This window comes from Anomalospiza imberbis, chromosome 25 (assembly GCF_031753505.1).
Source record: "Anomalospiza imberbis isolate Cuckoo-Finch-1a 21T00152 chromosome 25, ASM3175350v1, whole genome shotgun sequence".
In the NCBI taxonomy this organism is placed as follows: Eukaryota; Metazoa; Chordata; class Aves; order Passeriformes; family Viduidae; genus Anomalospiza; species Anomalospiza imberbis.
In genome coordinates, this window is record NC_089705.1 from 6,349,840 (window position 1) to 6,369,323 (window position 19,484).

Below are 19,484 nucleotides of genomic sequence, written 5' to 3' on the forward strand. Positions count from 1 at the left end.
TGTTGTAGCAGCTGCGGGGTCGTTCACCAGCGTGACACGAAGTCAAGACACTTTTCAGCACTTGGGAAAGATTTTTTTTTTCTGTGTTTTTCTTTAAAAACTGTAAAATATATTTTATGGAGAGTTTATAATGAGGAAAATTATTGTGTAATTTATTAAGTTCATGACTGTTTTTGAAATAAAATCTTGAATTTCCATGAAGTTTTAGGACTTTTTATGGGGAAGTGCTTTCAGTCAGTGCAGTGTCAGTGCTGCCCTCCAGGGACAGCATCCTGCTGTTCCCACATGCCCTGAGACATCTTAGGAGTGAAGGTGAGGAAACATCATTACTTATCCATGACAGGAAAGTGTGGCCCTCATTTGCATGTTTTAATTAGCAGCGCTCTGGACAGAGGGATCTGCAGACTGGAAATGCTGTAAATTGAGTTTCTCTTGGAATTTCCTACCCCCACACAACAAACCCGAGCCCAGCCCTCTCCCCTGTGCCTGCACCTGTGGATTCCTGGTGCCAGGAAGGGGCAGATTCCCACCTGGAATGGGCACATGCCCACCGGGCAGGAGCCTTGTGCTTGAGTCAATGCAGTTTGGATTTAGATTCATTCTTTCGGGGGGGGTAAAGACCTTTAGCAAAGGAGAAAGTCCCACTTTCGGGTTAGTTCTAAGAGTGGTGATTTTAAATACAGACACAAGCTGAATTCCTTCCCCACAAAATGAAGAATAAACCTGATATATATATATACATACACACACATATATGTTATATATATATACTTTACTTCAAATATATTTAGCCCTTGGGGAGGGTGAGGAGCTCTGCCAGGGAAATGCCCTGGTGCAGAAATGAGTTTTAATTAAAGCCCATCTGGGCTGGGAGAACCCAGCCCCAGAGGTTCAGGCTCCAGCCTGCCCATCCCCGTTCCCAGGGCTGGGAACTCGCCGTGTTGGTGTTTTGGGTTTGTTTTGGTTCAACCAGAGCTTCCCTGGGGCTTTGTGGGGGAGGGAGAGCCCCAGGCCCCATCCCAGCCCTGGGAAAGGTGCCCTCCCTGCAGGGAAGCAGCTGCTCCCCTCCTTTGGGCTGCGGGGGACACAACCAGCCCAGGGTTTGTGGGGCTTTTCCCTTTGCTCCACTTCCTCCCTCTGCTCGCAGCCCCTGGAACATCGGTGGCTCTGAGGTTTGGATCCCTCCCGGTGGTTTGGGGACGGAAGGGACTGGCCCAGGGAGAGCCAGCTTGGACATTTAAACACCAACTTCAGCGCGTGGTGCTGCCAGGGGCTGCTCCGTTCCCCCTTCCAGCCCGCCAAGAGCCATTTCTGTGCTGCAGCCCAGGAAAGGCACAGGGATGTGCCTGGAACGCCACAAACCACCCAGAGCCTCTGAGGGACACGGGGCAGGTGGGAATGCCAGCCTGAGCTGCTGCGGGTGCTGTTCAGGAGCTCCGGAAGGGTTTGGGGGGAATGTGAAGCCCCATTTTTAGGAGCATGGAGGTGTCAAGTGACCACCGCTGGAAGAGGAGCCCAGCCCGGGCTGTTCGTGTTCGTTCCAGAGGCTCCTTTACTCTCAGGTTTGGAATGGAACCAGATGCAACCTAAAAACCTAAAAACCTTTGCAGCAGCGGTGGGTTCAGGCCTCCATCCTGACCCTGGGCTTGCTTCCCTCCGCCCCGGCAGCTCCTCCTGTCCCGGTGTCTGCGGGCTGTCCCTGCGCTCCCAGCGCTGCCCAGCCCTCGCCTGCCGCGGGTTTGGAGCCTTTTGGGGTTGGAGCATGGAACATGGCACTGGGAGTGCTCCAGTTCCGACCTGCACCGACACGCGCCTGCCTGCCTCGGATTAGGTGCTGCTTTCAGATTTATTCGTGCCCCTTTGAACCCTTGAGATTCCTAAACTCGTCCAACAAGCTTTCCACCCCTGCCCTCTCCCGAGGGAAGCCCGAGCCTCTCTGGCTCCTCCCCAGCTCCCGTGGGCCGCGCTCTGGGCGGTGGCATTTGCCTTTCCCGTGAGGGAATCCAGGGGCAGATCCCAGAGCTGCCAAGGGCTTCTCCATCACTTGTCCTGATCCTGTTCCCTGTCCTCACCAGATCTGCTCCAGTGCAGCCGCATCCTGCACACCGAGCCCGGCTGCTGCCTGCTTTGCTCCTCTCCAGGTTTGTTAGAGAGGTGGTCTGTCCCTTCCTTGCTGTCACTGGGAGTTTTTTCCAGTGCCTGCAGAGCTCATACAAGACCTGGCTCCTCTCATCCTGCCCAGGTTCCATTTTATTCCCCGTTTTCGTCAGCACAGGCGTCCTGGCCCCAGCCCCTTCCTTCCCCGCTGCCATCGGCCGGGAAGGTGCTGGGCACAGCCCCAGGCCCCGTTCCCGGCACTGGCTCCGGAGCTCCTCAGGAAGGAACTGGGGTGGGGACAGAGTGCTTGGGGACAGGTCCCCCTCATCCCGGGGCTTTGTCCCCACTGGAGCCTCCCCAGTCCCCGTGACCAGCCGGGCTGTGCCCCAGCTCTCCATCCAAACCGGCCGCCAGAGGGGTGCAGGGGCTGGTGGCTCCCTGGGGAGCTCTGGGGGCTTTCTCTGGCCCCTCTCCGAGGGTCTGGGAGCCCAGCGGGGGGGCAGCAGGTCCTTCCCCCTCTGCTCCAGTGCCACGTTCGCAGCCCCCGGGCTGGAGCTGGGGATGGAGGGGCCCGGGATTGTCCCTGTGGGAGCACTCGGCCCTCGGGAAGGGAAGAGGGCAGTGGTAAAAATAACCCCTGGGCCAGCTCCAGCCCATTGTGGCTTCCTGCGATTTACAGCCCTTCCCGGGGGAAGAGGCAGGAACCGGCCGGCTCGGGGCTGGCTTTGACCCTTTCACTGCCACCGGAGAAGGTGCCAGATGGACTTTTCCTCCTTCCTTCCTGCCCGGTCGGAATCCTGGTGGGGATTGTGTTGGGGTCCTGCTCCTGAGCTGCCCCCACGCCCTGGGGTGGGTACAGAAGGAGAAGCTGCTGGAGTGGACACGGTTTTCCTGCTCCATTCCTGACCCACCCTGTGCAGGGGGACAGAGACTCGGAGGCAAAAATCTCTGCTGCAGATCCCAAAACGCCGGCCGGGTTCCCGTAAGGAAGCGGAGGGAGGAGTGGGGCTGGCAGAGGAGAGGGGCTAATGCTGGCCGGGGCCAGGGGCAGGGCTGTGAGAGGGGGTCACGCTGGCGACGTCGGCACGGGGTGGACTCCTGCCGCGGGGCTGGGCTGGCAGGGGTTAATGGGTGGCTCTTCCTCTTCCTCATCCTCTATATGAGGCTGCTCCCGGCTTTGGGCTCAGTTTGGCGCGGCAGCCAGAGGGGCAGGAGCTGCGTGAGACTGGAGCATCCCATCCCTGCATCCCATCCCTGCATCCCTGCGTGGGCTCAGGTGAGCGAGAGCATCCCCCACCTGGGCTGGGGAGGGTGAGGGCCCCGCGGCACGGGCGGTCCCAGCCCGGGAGCTCAGGGCCAGACAACGCGTGCCTCAGTTTCCCCGTGTGCACTCAGGGGTGGGTGCAGTGTGGGGTCCGCGGGCTGCGTGTGGAGCTGCGTGGCAGAGGCTTCCTGGGCTGTTTGCTCCCGTGAGCTCTGCCCTGCCCGTGTCCCTGCTGTCACCCAGGGCTGGTTCGGTGCCCTCCGCACACGGAGAAAGGGAGAAACTTCCCTCCCAGCCCAGCCTGGCTGTGTGGGGCACGGCTCGGGGACCCCCAGGCAACCCCAGCCTCGGGGCAGCTCGCCAGCTCTCCTGAGCTCGGCTTTGTTCTGCCGCTCGGGAAGACAAGGCGGCGGCCGGCCCCGGTATTTTTTCCTGTTGGAAGCCGCTCCTGGGATGCGGGCGAAGCCGGCGGATGCTCGGCGCTTCTCCCTTCCTGCCCAGGGGCTGCTCCTGCCTGGGCTGCCAGGACCCGCTGTCCGTGTGGCATTGAGGGGACCCTCAGCTGTGCTTCAGCCCCATCCTCCTCCTCCTCCTCCTCACCGCTGCACCCTCGGGGCTGACCCTGACTCTCCCCTCTCCTCCAGGGCTGAATCCAGGAGCCGAGCGAAGCTTCAGGAGCCTCCCCAGCGGCCGCCCCAGCCCTGCCCGGCCGCTCCGAAGGGCGCAGAGCGATCAGCAGCGCCGTTCCGGGGCCATGGTGCCCTTGGGCAGCCCCACTCTCGCCGTCTGCGCCTCCAGCAACCTGCGCCTCATGGCCCCCGGCCGCGGCTCGCCCCTGGCCTGGCTGAACCGGGGCCCCGAGTGCCCGCAGGGCCCGGGCGGCAGCGGGGGCCGCCGAGCCAGCGCCGTGGAGCGCCTGGAGGCCGACAAGGCCAAGTACGTCAAGTCCCAGCAGGTGATCAGCAAGCGGCAGGAGCCGGCGCTGCGGGGCTCGCCCCGGCTGTCCCCCCACGGCCGGCGCCTGCTGGCCCGGCAGCAGTGCGGCGAGCTGTGCCCGGCCTCGGAGCTCAGCCGGGACGGGCCCCGCAAGCTGCCGTGCCCCCAGTCCCCCGTGTCGCGCCGCAGCGGCGGCAGGCGCCTGCTGAGACCCGACTCGCTCATCATCTACCGGCAGAAACGGGACTGCCTGGGCGGGGACAAGGAGAACACCAAGGGCTCCGGGCTGGTGCGGCGCCTCTTCCAGGGACCCCTCAGACCGCCCAGCTCGCCCCCTGCCAGGCCGCTGGGCGAGGGACCCGGAGCCCCTCAGAGCCCCGAGACGCCCATGCTGTGGGCGCCTGCCGAGAAGGAGGAGGCGCGGACACCGGGAGGGGACAGCGGCGGTGACAGCGGTGGCATCTTCCCCGTGGCCGCGGAGCAGCCCCCCGGTGTCCCCGGGAAGGAGCCGCTGGCTCTGCGCGTGTCGCTGCCGCTGTCGGAGCAGGAGCGGTTCTTCAACTACTGCGGGCTGGACCGGGCGCTGGTGGAGCTGCTGGGCCGGGAGCGCTTCGGGCCCGCGGGCTGGGACAGCGCCTCGGCCCGGCCCGGCTCCTGCGAGTCCGAGCCCGGGCGGGCCTCGGGGGGCAGCCAGGGGGACGCGGGGCCGGGCGAGGAGGAGCCGGACGCCCGGCCGAGCTCCGCCGTCTCGGTGGTGGAGCGCAACGCCCGCGTCATCAAGTGGCTCTACGGCTGCCAGAGAGCCTGGGCGGCTGCCAAGGAGTCCACGGTGTGAGCGGGGACGGCCTGGCCGGGACCGGGACACCCGCGTGGCTCCCGCTGGCCGGACGGGGCCCCTCGCCCTCGCGGGATGTGCCCGACGGGCTGGTGGCACCCACGGCCCTGGTGCCGTGGGGATGCTGCGGGCTGGGAGAGCCACCAGGTCCACACGCTGAGTGTGGTGGGGGCACCTGAGGGGCAGGTGAGGAAGGGCCACCCCCGGGCGAGTCCCCATGGCCTCAGGGCTGGCAGGCTGCTGTCCCCCTGCCGTCCCGCATCTTCTCCCTTCTCCCTGTCCCCAGCCCAGGAGGGTGGGATGGGCCCGCAGCCCCCAGTGACCACCCAAGTCCTGCTCCAGCTGCAGGCTGGGGGTGGGCAGAGCCCGAGCCCCCTGTCGTGGGCAGTGCCCACCCCACAGCCCCCTCCTCCCCAGAACAGGAGCTGCCCTCAATAAATCTGTTTGGGATTTTTTCTAGCCTGGCAGTGTGTGTGGTTGTGGGGGGGGGGGGGTGCCCCAGGGCTGGGGGGCAGCTCCCCCTCCCCACCCTTGGGGTGGTGCTGCTTCAGGGGCCGCGGGGCTGTTGCGGGGGCGAGGGCAAGGAAAGCAGCAGGCAGAGCTCAGGGAAAAGGGGAACCTTCGGGGTCTTTAGTGCAGCTGTGACCCCCAAAGCCAGGGCAGAGCCCTCGGGCACGGGCGGGGCGCTGCCCACCAGCAATGGGAGGCCGCAAACAACTTCTGGCGAGTCCGGCTGGTGCATCCTCCTCTAGTTGCCCTTGGGGGCGTTTTTATTCCGGATTTCGGCCAGTTTGCCAGCCAGGAAGCCCCAGTGGAAGGCCCCTTCCTCCGGCTCCCGCAGGTCGCTGCCGTCGTCACCCGGCGGCTCCCCCGGGCTCTCGTCCGGCTCCGGGGGGGGCCCTCCCTTGTCCGGCCCCGACGCCTGCTGCCACTTGGTAGCAAAGAGATCCCAAAACCCAGGTGCCTTCTCGGTGTGGGGCATCTCGGCCGGCTCGGCGGCCAGAGGGCTGGGGGGAGAGAGGGGACGGGAATGTCAGTGCAGGGACCTTCTCCCCCAAGCCCGCCATGCCCCCCTCCCCGCCGGCTCGCCCCCGTGGTGCAGGCCGGGGAGGGGGATGCAGGGGATGGGGTGGGGGATGTGGGGGCTCGGCAGTTCCCGGGGCTTGGATCCGGGTTCTGGGGTCCCCCCCAGCGATCTGTAACTTACTGGTCCGGGCAGGGCTCCGGGCTGAGCAGCTGGTGCTCGTCCTCGCGGGTGAAGAGGGACGAAAGCGTCCGCCAGCCGCGGGCACCCACCCCCTGCACCTGCGGGGGCAGCGCCGGGGTCACCGGGGAGCTCCGGCTGCCGGTATCCCCCGGCCCCGCTGCCCCCAGCCCCCTCCTCACCTTCCGGGCCAGCTGGGACACGGGGCTGGCTCCCTCCTCCACCAGCGCGGGGGGCTCGGCCGTCTCCATCAGCTCGGGGAGGTCTCCCTGCAACGAAGCCCCCGGTGAGGGCAGGGCTGCAGGCGGGGGGTGCCAGGGAGGTCGGTCAGCCCGTTTTGGGGACCCCCCACCCTACCTCGTCCTGCAGGGCCCCGTCCGGGCGCGGCCCCCCCAGGGTCTGCAGCACCTTGGCCTTGTAGAGCCGCCAGAAGCCCTGGGCCATGGCGAGGGGCTCGGCGGGGCCAGAGCCGGTGGGAGCCGCGGCCAGCGGGGCGGGCCGAACGGGCGCCCCGGCGATCCGGTGGCTTCATTAAAGTTTCAGCGGCCGCTTGCACCGCACAAAAGGAATCTGAGCCCGGGCTGAGCCGGGGGCAGCGCGGGGGCGGCTCCTCCGGTCCCCCCCAAAACCCATCCCGGGGCCCCCGCCCCTGCCCCCCGGTGCCCCTCGCCCACTTGGGGCCCCCAGGGCTGGGACCCCCGCCATGGTGCAGAGGAGCCGCTGGAGCTCCGCGCTCCCCCCGCCGCGTGTCCCCATCTATAATTGATTACGGACGAAACACGATCAGCGCCGGCACACGGCGGGACACGCTGAGCCCTGCCCCGCTCATGGCAGCGGTGACCGGGGCAGCGCGGGGGACACCGGGGGAGCACGGGGACGGTGGCCCCGGGGGCTGGGGGCTCGCCGGGCGCGGGGACCGTCCCGGGACCGGGGACACCGGGCGGAGGGGGCGTGGCCCGGGCGTGGCCTATGCGGGTGGGCGTGGCCATTGAGCCGCGCTCGCTGTCCGTGGGCGGGGCGTGCTGAGGGGTGGGCGTGGCCCGCAGCCCCCGCGCCTGCGCAGTGCGGCGCGGCGTGCGGCCGCCATGTCCCCGCGGAACGGGCGGCGCACCGGGGCGCACCGGGCGCACTCGCTCGCCCGGCAGCTGAAGACGAAGCGGCGCCGGCGAGACCTGGACGAGATCCACGCGGACCTGAAGCCCGAGAACGCCGCGCGGCTGCTGCGGCAGGAGATCGACCCCGACCTGCCGGGCTGCGCGCAGTTCTACTGCCTGCACTGCGCGTGCGTGCGGCGGGGCATCCCGGGGGCATCCCGGGGGGATCCCGGGGCTCGGGGGGACGGCTCCAACCTTGGCATGGGCTTGTCCTGCTCCGGGGGGTCCCTGGTTCCCAGGGGAGGTGGGGGAGTGGTCCCTGAGGTTCCTGGGATGGGGTCGTCCTGGTCCCGGGGCTCAGGGGCCTCTGGAGGGGGTGCTCAGGCCCTGGGGGTCCCTGTCCCCGGGGAGGGGGTGCTCAGGCCCTGGGGGTCCCTGTCCCCGGGGAGGGGGTGCTGAGCTCCCGGGGTCCCTGTCCCCGGGGAGGGGGTGCTCAGGCCCTGGGGGTCCCTGTCCCCGGGGAAGGGGTGCTCAGCTCCCGGGGTCCCTGTCCCCGGGGAGGGGGTGCTCAGGCCCTGGGGGTCCCTGTCCCCGGGGAAGGGGTGCTCAGCTCCCGGGGTCCCTGTCCCCGGGGAGGGGGTGCTCAGGCCCTGGGGGTCCCTTTCCCCGGGGAGGGGGTGCTCGGCTCCCGGGGTCCCTGTCCCCTGGGAGGGGGGCTGCCCTGGTCCCGGGGTAGTCCCTGGCTCTTGACCAGAGGGCTCTAACCCCTGGGGGAATATCTTGTCCTGGTCTCAGGGTGACCCCAGGCCCATGCAGGGTAGTGCTGGGACCCTGGCCTCTCGGCAGGACCCTCCCCACCCCCCCTTTCAGACTCGGGGTCCCCCTGACCCCCATCCTTTCCTACCCCAGGCGCTACTTCGTGGACCTGAACAGCATGAAGGAGCACTTCAGATCCAAGGTGCACAAGAAGAGGTAAGGGGGGGACAGATCCCAAATTCCCCGGGGTGAGGGGGGTGGCAGGGGCAGTTCTGGGCAGGTTCTGCTCGGAGGTGCAGGTGGAAGCTTCACCCCCTGTGTGCCCCCAGGCTGAAGCAGCTGCGCCAGGCTCCGTACACGCAGGAGGAGGCTGAACGTGCCGCTGGGATGGGCTCCTACATCCCCCCAGAGAAGGTGGAGGTGCAGACCCAGCCCCTGGAGGAGGTCACCGAGATGGAGACGGCCGGCTGAGCGCAGGGACGGGGGACTGAGAGGATGAGTGGCTCTGTAAGGACATCTTTGTCCTCAGCTTTGTGAGAAAAGCATGTCCCAGCACTGCCAGCCAAATCCACCCTGCTCCTCCCACAGCCCCCCTGGCCAGGGCACTAACGAGGAGAAGAAGCCAGCAAGAGCCTGAGTGCCCTCCCCGAGTGTCCTTCTCGTCCAGAAAGGGACACATTCCTTGTTCTCCGAGAGCTGGTGGGACTGCACACTTGTCTGCCTGCTTTTGGAGCAGTTTCTGCTCTGTCCTTGCGTCAGAGGTTATTCCAGTGATGCACCCATTAAAATGTGTCAACTGACAGTGTGGCAGCGTTGAGTATGAGGGTGACAGTCCCCCCAAGGGCTGAGGGGACACCTCAGTGTTGTTCTTTTCCCCGTTACCCAAAGGTGCCCGTGCCAGGAGCCTCTTGCCTGGCAGGGTGGTAAAAGCCCCTCTGCCCTCCTGGCAGGGGCTTCCCAGGCAGCTTTTTGTGGGGAATGTGAGCTTGAGCGACCTCTTCCCCGAGCACCTGGGTTTGCAGCGAGCACCTGCTTTGGGCCTTGAGAGGGCAGTGCTGGTGTCCCCTTGGTGAGGACACTTTGAGGCTCCTGTCCCCAAAAACTCAACTCCTGCAAGTGATTCCATGCTCCTGAAGGGCTGGGGCTGCACGGTGATCGGCCTCCCTGCCTGGTGCTGGTGCCCCTGAGGGGACACTGAGTGACAATGCCACCGAATTCCTGCGGAGTGGTGTCCCCGTTCATCCCTCCTGCCAAGCTGGGCCCTGGGAACGTGCTGGGAACGGCAGACAGAGCAGTGGCACAGCTGTGCTGGGTAGGGAAGGGTTTATTTCCACAAAGCCTGCCCGGATTTGTCCTGCCGGCTCTGGGAGGGGGGGAGAGCCGCAGCTCTGCGGGGGCTGGGAAGGCTGCAGCCGCCATCCCAGCGGGATGTGCGGGCCCAGGGTCACGGGATGCGCCGGCCCGGGGTCACGTCACCGCCCCGTGTCCCCCTGCCCGTTACCTAACGGCGCTGGCCTCGTTCCTGCGGGGCCGCGGCCACAGCACGTTCCCATGGGGACGGGGGGGCTCTGTGGCCACCAGCTGGGCTCCCCAGGCCCCTCTGCTTCCGCGGGGGATGGGGATGGAGGCAGCTCCCGGCTCTGCCGTCCCTCTGTCTGTCCGTCCAGCCTCTGCGCTGGTGGCCGGATCCCGATGTCTCCCCGTGGCTCGGGCCGGGCTCAGCCGGCAGCTCCGGAGCTGGAAGCGGCTTCTCCGTTCTCCATCCCGGCTGCCCCAGGCGGGGACGGGCGGGGACAGGCGTGTCCCCATCCCCAGGGCTGCATGTGGCGCAGGTCAGCTGCAGAGTGGCCGCAGCCGCGGCTCCGCTCGGGGGGGGCCGGCGGGTGGAGGGGGACCGCCCACGCCCCCCGGGGACGGTCCCCACGGCCCCCAGCCCGCTCCTCACGGCTCCGGGGGGGCCTTGGCGGGGTCAGCCATTCTCCGGGCGCTGTAGAGGGACAGGCAGAGCCCGGCGGCCGCCAGCAGCAGGGCCAGGGGGGTCAGCAGCCGCCCCCCCGGCTCAGCCCCACGTCCCGCTGCCAGCTGCATCTGTGGGGACACGGAGAGCAGAGGGCAGCACGGGAGAACCCCAAACCCCACGGGGACAGGGGCCTGCGGCCATGCCCTGAATGTCCCCATCACGCTGGGTGGTGTAAAGGCAACGGGGGCAGCTTTGTGCCCTTCTGGGCATCTCAGGGTGGGTTTTAGGGTGCCCCGTGCAGCAGCTGTGGGCCCCCATCGGCAGCATCGTCACTGCCAACGTGGAGCCTCCCGGTGAGCTGGGCTACGGGCGGGCAGGGCTCCCGCGGCCGGCAGGCCTGGCGGGCAGCGTGGGCAGCAGCATCGCGGGGCTCCCCGGGGGCTCCCCGGCCCTGCTCGCCCCTTACCTGGAGCACACGGAAGTAGCCCGGGGTCAGGCGTCGGGGGCGGAGGATCATGGCGAGACGGGGAGCAGCGGGATCGGGCCCGTGGGGCGGCAGCAGCGGGGCTGGGACCCCCCGAGCCCCGAGCACGGCGCGGGGCTCCGTGTGTGCCGGCGGCCCCGCGGGCAGGGCGCAGGCACCGGGCGGGCGCGGAGCAGCAGCTGTCAGCCGCGATCAGCGCCCGCTGCTCCCCGGAGCGGACGCGCCGGGCGGGGGGGCCAGGGCCAGCCCAGGGTGGATTTGGGGGGGCTGAAGGGCTGGGCTTAACTATGGGCGAACCCCCCTGCAGGCCTGGATGGGGCTGCCTCAGTTTCCCCTCCTGTAAAGGGATATGAGTTATGCTTTGGGCGGGGGGTGACACCCCAAATCTCCAGGGCTGAGCAGGGCCTTCCCTCATGTTCTTCTGGGGGGTCTCTGTGACCTAACTTTGCACCCACAGGGCACCTGGGGGTGTCCCACTGGTGTCACAAGTGCTGTCAGGCCTCAGCCCTCGCTGCGTGCAGCGCCTGGGGGGTGACACCGGGTGTCATTTCCCTGGGGTTCCAGCGGCCGTGTGTCACCGTCCGGGCTGTGACTCACTGCGGCCTCGCCCCACGGCACCGTCCCGGGCCGTCCTCGGCGGGCGGGCACGGCGCTGAGCGGCACCCGGGCGCGCCAATGGGGCTGCGGCTGCCGGCGCAGGTGAGAGCCGCGCCCGGCGCAGGTGAGAGCCGCGCCCGCCGCCGCTCCGGCCCCGCCGCCGCTCCGGCCCCGCCGCCGCTCCGGCCCCGCCGCCGCTCCGGCCCCGCCGCCGCTCCGGCCCCGCCGCCATGGAGCCCGTGCGCTCCTGGGGCCCCGCGCAGGCGGCCGCCTGGCTCCGAGGTGAGTCCCCGGCCGCCCTCGGGCTCTGGGGTGGGCTGTCCCCAGCTTGGGGACATGTGGCTGGGGGTGGCAGTACTTCCTGTCCCGCTTCTCCTCCCCGGGAGAGGCATTCCCTGGATGGCCGGGGGGCGGGAAGGGGGTCTGGCCATTCCCACCGTTTAGGTAGAGGCCGGGTGAACTCGTTGCATGGAGACGACCCTCCCATCAGCCAGGGGTCACCCCTGGGGTCACCCGGCCAGGGGCCAGCGGGGACACTGCCAGGGGGGACTGATCTGTGGCAGGGCTGGACGCGGTGGTGCAGGGGTACCCCTTCGAGGCCTGGGGGCTCTCGGGGCCTGACCTGCTGGGACTGGACGCGGGGGTCCTGGAGGCACTGGGCGTGCGGCCCTTGGGACACCAGGAGCTGCTGCTGGAGGCCGCGGAGCAGCTCCATAACCTGGTGAGTACCAGCATCCCGGGGGCTGCGGGGTCCCAGGGAGGAGCAGGGGGACATGGGGGTTCCCTGGGCTGAAGGACGAGGATGAGGGGTCAGCCTGGGCTGGGTGGAAGGGGCCAGATGGGGTCACCTTGCACTGGATGGAGGTGGAGACACAGGGGCACCCTGGACACAGTGGAGAGGGGTTCTGAGGAGACCCTGAGCTGAGCAGAGGGAAGGGCATGGGGGCACCGTGCGTTGGGTGAAGGTGGCACCCTGAATACCACCCCGCCCGTCCATCCCCTGGCACCCCTGTCTCCCCCAGGACACAGGGCTGGCGAGCACCAGCCTGCGCACACTGACGGAGAGGCTGCAGGAGCTGGCACAGGGCATCCAGAACCTGGTGCAGGGGGGGATGTCAGCAGGGGATGCCCCGCAGCCGCCTTCCCTCACCCTCCTGGCCCGAGTCATCGACCTGGTCGGGGCTGCCAAGGAACTCTTCTCCTGGCTCAACAGGTCTGGGGCAGGTGAGGGCACCCCTGGGTGCTGGGTGCCCCCCACTCCAGGGGCTGAGCTCTGTCTTCCCCCCAGGTACCTGTTCTCCACCCTCAACGACTTTTCGGCCAGCCGGGACATCATCCTGCTGTGTGCCCAGCTGGCAGAGACGCTGCAGGCGGTGAGTGCCCGGGGCTGGCTGCTCTCCTGACCCCCGGGGCTCTGCCGGCTGGAGGTGGGACAGAAAATGGGGTGACGGGAGATGGGGTGCAGGGGGTTCCCCACCGGGACCCCCCAGCTGGGATGGAGCCACGCCATCGTGCTCATCCCCACATCCTGTCCCCCAGGACCTTCCTGCGGCCGAGAGGAACAGCGGGATCCTGCAGATCGTGAGTGCTGGGTGAGGAGGGGGTGGCAGGCCCGGGGGGCTGCCAGGGCCCCCCTCACCCCCGCTGTCACCTGCAGTGCCAGCACATCGTGGGCATCTGCGAGAGCATCGTGGGCTGCAGCCCCCCGGCGCTGCTGGACCGCAGGGCTGTGCTGCAGCGTGTGGGGCTGGCGCTGCTGCCCGGCCCACAGGGCAGCCCCCCGATGTCCCCCAGCACCCCAACACCGCCCCTTGGCCAGCAGCAGAGCCCCCCAACCTCCCCTGACATGCCAACGCTGCCCCCCAGCCAATGGAGCAGCCCCCCAGGATCCCCTGACACCCCAGCAGCGCCCGCTGATCTTGTGGGGAGCCCCCAGTCACTCCTCACCGCCCGACTGGTGAGTCCCCTCCAGCCCAGTGCCCCCTCTGCCTCGGGACCTCCTGCTCAAACCCCCATCTTGGCCCCCCCCCAGGGCTTTGAGATCACCTCCACCAGCTCCTGCCTGCACTTCGTATCTGCCACCACCCCAGAGGTGAGTGAGGGGCTGCCCCTCCCAGTCACCCCCTTTTATGCCCTGTGGGGAACACCCCCATCCATGGGATCCACACTAGGGCCCTAATCTGTCCTCCCCCGACCCAGAGCAGGGGGGCTGCCTGTGGCTGAGCCCGTGCAACTCATCCCACGAGTGAGCACAGCCTGGGCATGGGGGAGCCCCCTCTGCACCCCAACCCCAGCAGCAGCTCTGGGGGTTAATGCTTAACCCCCCTGGTTCTCCCTGGCTGGGAGAGATCCTGAGTGGGATTAATTTGGGAGGGAGGGAGGGAGGGAGAGAACCCAGGACTGGGCACCCCACTGCACCCCCTCTCTGCCCAGGCCCTGGCTGCCCACGGGGACCACATCCTGCCCGGAGATGAGATCGTGCAGGTCAACGAGCAGGTCGTGGTGCGTCGGGGGTCAGGGGCTCGAGGGTGCTGCTGGGATTGGCACGGAGGACACGGACAGGGAGCTGCAGGGCTGGGAGGGTGTGGGCAGTACTGGGGCTCAGGTGGGGGGATGCAGGAGTTATGGGCAGCAAAAAGCAGGAGCCATGGCTGGGAAAGGTCTGGGGGACACAGGAGCCATTGCCAGGAGGATTTGGGGGATGTGGGATCTGTGGCTGGGGTGGGTTCGGGGGATGAAGCACCTGTGGGGCCAGGGCAGTGGCCCACAGCTCACCCAGGATTTGCAGGTGGGTTGGACACCTGTCAACCTGGCGAGGAAGCTGCTGGAGAAGGGGGACAAGGTGACTTTGGTGCTGAAGAAGATCCCCCTTAACCTGCCTGGCTCACCCCCCTCTCCCAGGCAGCAGGTGAGTGATCCCAGTGCTCCCAGTCCAGCCCCAGTGCCGCACTGGGCTGCGCTGGGAACCAGGCAGAGATGCTCAGCGATGGGCATCTCCCATCACACTGGAGATTCCTAAAGCTCTGGAGTCCATGGTGGGATGGGGCTGGCACTGACACTCCATCCACAGCCCCCAGGAGCGTTTTTGGATGCTGCGGATTCCCCTGGCACCAGGAGCGGTGAGAGCCCGGGCAGCCCCGTGTCCTTGACCTCCAGGTGAGCTCCATCCCGACACCCCAACACCCCCAGTCTGGCCAGCAGGGAGATGTTTGGGTCCCCCAGGGCCCTTTCCCAGGCCTTTTTTAGGGGGAGAGATGCCAGCAGTGCAGCAGCTGCCTGCGAGCAGCCCGGGAAGCTGACAGGAGTCTTGAGGAATGACAAAAAGGAGAGTTTGTAATTCATTCACTTGGTAACGTTTTAGTGGGGTTGGAACTATATTTAGACATGACCCTTCTCCCCTCCCGGAATGGAAAGGCGTGCAGAGAGCCAGCGGCAGCGCGGGCAGCAGCCGAGCTGGGGAGGCTGGTGGAACTGAGCTGGAGCTCTGCCACCGCGTCCCCTCCAGCCCATTCCCGGGGCAGGGAGCGCCGTGGGTGCTCCAGCCCGAGCTGCATCAGGGACCCCGGCAGCGCTCGGGGAGCTTTAGGGCTCAGGGGTCCCGTTTTCCTCCCAGCGTTGCGGCCGACTTGGACTCGGGACCAGACTCTGCCCTGGATCCAAACACTGACGAGGAGCAGGAAGAGGACAAGCGGGATCTGAGGCTGCCCCAGGCAGCTGTGGAGGAGCTGCCGGGACCGTCTGGACAGGGTAGGATGGGAGCAGAGGGTGTCTGGGGACGGAGCAGTTCCCCCCAGGATACGAGGCTGCAGCCCCGCTCGCTGTTCACAGGTGCTGCAGAGGAGGTGTGGGACAGTGGCACCCCCCTGGACACCCCCCTGGGCACCCCCCCGAGCACCCCTGCTGCCACTGAACCCTGTGCCACAGAGCTGAGCCCCAGGGCAGCCCCCGCCACGGGGGCTGGGGGAGCAGAGCCCAGCCCTGAAGAGGTGAGAGCTGGGGGGGCCACGCTGGGGGGTGTTCTGTGTGGGTGTGTGAATTGGGGGTCCCTACGGGGGTCCCTAAGGGCTGTGGTGCTGCTGGGGAGGCTCAGCAAACGCTGCCCTGCCGTTACCCCCTGCACTGTCACTAAAATCTCATCTGTCTCCCCGCCCAGGGCAGCCCGAGCACGGGACGCAGACCAAAAGGTGAGCAGAGCCCTGCCAGCCCTCAGGCCGGGCTGAGCGGGGCTGGGGGCTGTCCCGGGGGGGCTCTGCTCCCCCTGCCCTGCCCTGACACCCCCGAGGCTGTGGTGCAGGAGTGGCAACCAGGCTGAGCCGCCGGCGGGTCTCGTGCCGGGACCTGGGCCGGGTGGACTGCGACGGGTGGCTCCTCAAGAAGAAGGACCACGTGGGCTTCATGGCCCAGAAGTGGAAGCGGTGCTGGTTTGTGCTCAAGGGCCACACGCTCTACTGGTACAACCACCCCAACGTGAGTGGGGGCACGGGGTGTCCCCGTCCCCGCCCGGGCAGCTGGCACTTCCCGGTGCCTGACACGGCTGTCCCTGACCCCGCAGGATGAGAGGGCTGCAGGACTCATCAACGTGGCCACCTACAACCTGGAGAGCACGAGGGAGCAGAAGAAGAAATAGTGAGTGGGGTCTGTCTCACTTTCACCCCCAGCTGGTGGTGGAAGAGGGAGGGATGCTGTCCCAAGGCCACGGGCTGATGTGTCCTGCTGGGAACCACCTGCGTGTCCCCATGGGGCTGGTGAGGTCCCCACAGGGCTGCTGGGGTTTCTATGGGGCTGGTGAGGTCCCCACAGTGCTGCTGGGGTTTCCATGGGGCTGGTGAGGTCCCCACAGGGCTGCTGGGGTTTCCATGGGGCTGGTGAGGTCCCCACAGGGCTGCTGGGGTTTCCATGGGGCTGGTGAGGTCCCCACAGGGCTGCTGGGGTTTCCATGGGGCTGGTGAGGTCCCCACAGGGCTGCTGGGGTTTCCATGGGGCTGGTGAGGTCCCCACAGGGCTGCTGGGGTTTCCATGGGGCTGGTGAGGTCCCCACAGGGCTGCTGGGGTTTCCATGGGGCTGGTGAGGTCCCCACAGGGCTGCTGGGGTTTCCATGGGGCTGGTGAGGTCCCCACAGGGCTGCTGGGGTTTCCATGGGGCTGGTGAGGTCCCCACAGGGCTGCTGGGGTTTCCATGGGGCTGGTGAGGTCCCCACAGGGCTGGCACCTGTGCCCACACTCTGAGCAAGACCTGCACTGTGTTACTGGTGTTGTCTGGGATGAGGCTGAGGACTGGAGCTGGGTTGGGATGGGGAGGCTGGAGGGGGCTCGGGGCTGGCCCTGTGTCATCACAGCAGCACAGGCAGCCGCCCCCTTGTCCTCAGCGTGTTCCAGCTGTGCCACCAGACATACAAGCCCTTTGTCTTTGCTGCCGAAACCTTGGCTGACCTGAGCATGTGAGTAACAGAGCCAGAGGTCAGCACTGGCCCCACCACCCCGGGTTGGCCAGGACCCTCATCCCCTTGTCTGTCCATCCTTTCCCTCCCCAGGTGGGTCAGTCGCCTGGTAGCAGCCAAAACAAAGTACACGCTGGCCCACCAGGCAGTCCCGGACAAGGAGGAAGGTAATGAGGCCATCCTGGGCTGGGGGTCGATGGGAGGGGGTCCCCATGGGGTGGTGGTGCCTGGTGCCACAGCCCTGGCGTGGCACCGCTGGGAGCTTGGCCCATGGTTTGGGGGAACATGACAAACGCTCCCTGAGGGGCGGCTGGGATGGTTCTCAGCCCTGGGAGGGAATTTCTGTCTGCTCCCACGCCCTCCAGACTGCTACAGTGAGACAGAAGCTGAGGACCCTGATGATGAGTCCCCCAGACACGGATCTGACTCGGTGAGTGGCCCTGGGGGACACCCTGGGGACAGAGGGACAGAGCTCCTTGTCTCACCTGCTGCCCCATCTCTCCCTCAGCCAAGGAAGAGGCTGCAGAACGCCCCGGAGAAGGCACAGCTCTCCCCAGCCAGCAGCCCCCAGGGCAGCCCCCGGCCCTGCTCCCCCATGGGTAGGTGCAGGGGGGACATCTGACCCCCCTGTCACCTTGTGTCCCTCCCTTTTGCCTCTGGGTGTGCTGGGGGTAAGTCCAGTTGGGGTGTGAACCGTCCCGGGAGGAAGGAGCCTACAGGAAAGATGGAGAGGGATTTTTTTTTTTTTATGAGGGCACAGAGTGACAGGGCAAGGGGGAATGGATTTAAACGAGAAAGAGTAGGTTTAGATTGGTTTAGAAGGACAGTCTTCCCTGTGTGAGTGGTGAGGCCCTGGCACAGGGTGCCCAGAGCAGCTGTGGCTGCCCCTGGATCCCTGGCAGTGCCCAAGGCCAGGCTGGACGGGGCTTGGAGCAGCCTGGGACAGCGGAAGGTTTCCCTGCCATGGCAGGGGTGGGACAAGACGATCTTTAAGGTCCCTTCCAAGCCAAACCACTCCATGATCCCACGCCTTTGGGGCAGGGCCATGCACGGGGGAGCCCCGCGGGGTCTCGGGGCTGCCCTCCTGCTCCAGTGCCCCCTGTCCTCGCCCAGACCCCGCCGGGGAGGACCTGGAGAGCCTGGTGCGGTGCCTGAGGCAGGGCGGGGTGTCCCTCACGGGGCAGCGGCGGGCCCTGACGCAGGAGCAGTGCCGAAAGTCCTTCCTGCGGCGCAACAGGAACCCGCACATCAACGACAGGGTGCACGCCGTGCGGGCCCTGCAGAGCACGCTCAAGGTGGGACCCTGAGCCCCCCAAAGCCCCCTGCCCACGGCTGCCCCCACTGAACGCGCGTTGCTCCGGGCAGGCGAAGCTGGCGGAGCTGCAGGCCCTGGAGCAGCTGCTGGGAGAGGCCGCGCTCACCTCGGACACCTTCAGGCGCTGGAAGGAGGAGCACCAGGAGCTGTACCAGGAGCTGCGGGAGGGCTGGGCAGGGCAGCAGGGCCAGGGCCCCGAGCTGGGGGGTGCCGGAGACCGGCACAGCCCGCACGGAGAGGCAGCTGAGCCCTGACACGCCGCCAGGCCCACGCCCGCAGGACTCGGTGAACACATCGTGTGTTCACCAACATGTCGTGTTTTGGAAGGCCCAGCCCCCAGAGGGGCCACCCCCGCAGGGGATGTGGCTCCTTAATTTTAAGTGACAGTCTTAATTTTCCCTTGCCTTGGCTGCAGGTTGGCGAAGGGGGATTTTCAGTGCCTGCTGTGGTGCTGCCAGCCGGCCCAGCCGCGGGCTCTTCTGCTGTAAATAAATGTGCTGACAAGGCCTGGTCGTGCCGCGGTTTTCCTTGGCGCTGAAATCATCAGATCATGGAACTGTTTAGGCTGGAAGAGACCTCCAGGATCTCGGCGTCCAGCTGTAACCCTGGCATTGCCCCGAGCGCCACATCCCCGTGTTCTCCAACACTCCCAGGCACGGTGACTCAACCACCGCCCCGGGCCGCCTGTGCCAGTGCTTGACCGCTTTTTCCACGAAGAAATCCCTCCTGATGTCCAACCTCGGCCCGCCCTGGTGCAGCCCGCGGCGGTTTCCTCTCAAATGCCGCTCTCCCGGCAGGGCGCTGCGCAGATCGAGCGGCGCCGCCGGTCCCCGCCGCCCCGGGCTGAGCCCCCTCAGCGCCCGCCCTACGGGAGCCGCCCGCGGCCACTCTTCCCCCGCCGGAGCCCGCCGCGGCGGGGGCGGGGACAGCGTTCAGGCGAGCCAATGAGGTATCGCTGGGGGGGCGTGTCCTTGGCGGCCGATTGGCTGAGGCGGCAGGAAGCCACGCCCCGTGTGCGTTGCCCCGCCCGCCGCCGGCGGAGGTAACGGTCGCGGCGCGCGGGGGTGGCGGGAGAGGCGCGGCGGCGGCGGCAGGTGAGGGACGGAGCCGGGCCCGGGCCGCACCCACCGGGCACCGGCACCGGGCACCGGCACCGGGCACCGGCACCGGGCACCGGCACCGCAGCCCCGACCCTCCAGCCCGTCAGGGACCGGTCTCCCCGCTCCTCCTGGCCTCTCCCCGCCAGCCCCTCAGGGATCGCCTCCCGCTCCCCCGTCAGGGACCGGGCCCACAGGGCCGACACCCCCTCGCCGCCGTCTCTGCACCAGGTGCTGAGCCCCCAGACCCTCCGGACTGGCTCCTCAGGATCGGTCCCCTCACCCTACCCTCAAGGACCGGGACCTCCAGCCCGTCAGAAATTTGCCTAAAATTAGGCCTATCTGCCTAAATTAACTCCAGCTAAATTAACCATAATAAGCACTACGTTTGTGTAGAAGTGCTTCAT

At 67.3% G+C, this 19,484-nt stretch overlaps 4 protein-coding genes across 5 annotated transcripts; 3 read left to right on the forward strand and 1 right to left on the reverse strand.

Moving 5' to 3' along the window:
- The first annotated feature begins 3,303 nt into the window (after positions 1 to 3,303).
- Positions 3,304 to 5,591, forward strand: FAM110D (family with sequence similarity 110 member D). The gene is made up of 2 exons (XM_068172980.1): positions 3,304 to 3,373; positions 4,006 to 5,591. Exon 2 carries the CDS (start codon positions 4,116 to 4,118, stop codon positions 5,130 to 5,132), a length of 1,017 nt encoding a protein of 338 aa, XP_068029081.1. The 5' UTR covers positions 3,304 to 3,373; positions 4,006 to 4,115; the 3' UTR covers positions 5,133 to 5,591.
- A 123-nt stretch (positions 5,592 to 5,714) lies between these two features.
- On the reverse strand, positions 5,715 to 7,282 carry C25H1orf232 (chromosome 25 C1orf232 homolog). The gene is made up of 4 exons (XM_068172982.1): positions 6,694 to 7,282; positions 6,519 to 6,605; positions 6,340 to 6,437; positions 5,715 to 6,139 (listed from the first exon to the last, which is right to left on the reverse strand). The coding sequence occupies exons 1-4, from the start codon at positions 6,778 to 6,780 to the stop codon at positions 5,881 to 5,883; spliced, it is 531 nt and encodes a 176-aa protein (XP_068029083.1). The 5' UTR covers positions 6,781 to 7,282; the 3' UTR covers positions 5,715 to 5,880.
- A 100-nt stretch (positions 7,283 to 7,382) lies between these two features.
- ZNF593 (zinc finger protein 593) lies at positions 7,383 to 8,988 on the forward strand. Its single transcript, XM_068172939.1, has 3 exons — positions 7,383 to 7,618; positions 8,340 to 8,402; positions 8,516 to 8,988. The coding sequence occupies exons 1-3, from the start codon at positions 7,422 to 7,424 to the stop codon at positions 8,655 to 8,657; spliced, it is 402 nt and encodes a 133-aa protein (XP_068029040.1). The 5' UTR covers positions 7,383 to 7,421; the 3' UTR covers positions 8,658 to 8,988.
- A 2,454-nt stretch (positions 8,989 to 11,442) lies between these two features.
- Positions 11,443 to 18,486, forward strand: CNKSR1 (connector enhancer of kinase suppressor of Ras 1). Of its 2 annotated transcripts, XM_068172537.1 has the most exons (20): positions 11,443 to 11,509; positions 11,791 to 11,948; positions 12,250 to 12,440; positions 12,516 to 12,600; positions 12,767 to 12,808; positions 12,885 to 13,184; positions 13,260 to 13,319; positions 13,661 to 13,729; positions 14,016 to 14,135; positions 14,298 to 14,383; positions 14,841 to 15,213; positions 15,381 to 15,411; positions 15,522 to 15,694; positions 15,780 to 15,853; positions 16,594 to 16,665; positions 16,759 to 16,832; positions 17,031 to 17,095; positions 17,174 to 17,264; positions 17,779 to 17,960; positions 18,031 to 18,486. In XM_068172537.1, exons 1-20 carry the CDS (start codon positions 11,458 to 11,460, stop codon positions 18,232 to 18,234), a joined length of 2,502 nt encoding a protein of 833 aa, XP_068028638.1. In that variant the 5' UTR covers positions 11,443 to 11,457; the 3' UTR covers positions 18,235 to 18,486. The 2 variants fall into 2 exon arrangements, with proteins under 2 accessions (XP_068028638.1, XP_068028637.1); XM_068172536.1 differs by lacking the exons at positions 11,443 to 11,509; positions 11,791 to 11,948 and having other exon boundaries at positions 11,966 to 12,600; positions 14,841 to 14,974; positions 15,065 to 15,213.
- The last annotated feature ends 998 nt before the right edge of the window (positions 18,487 to 19,484 follow it).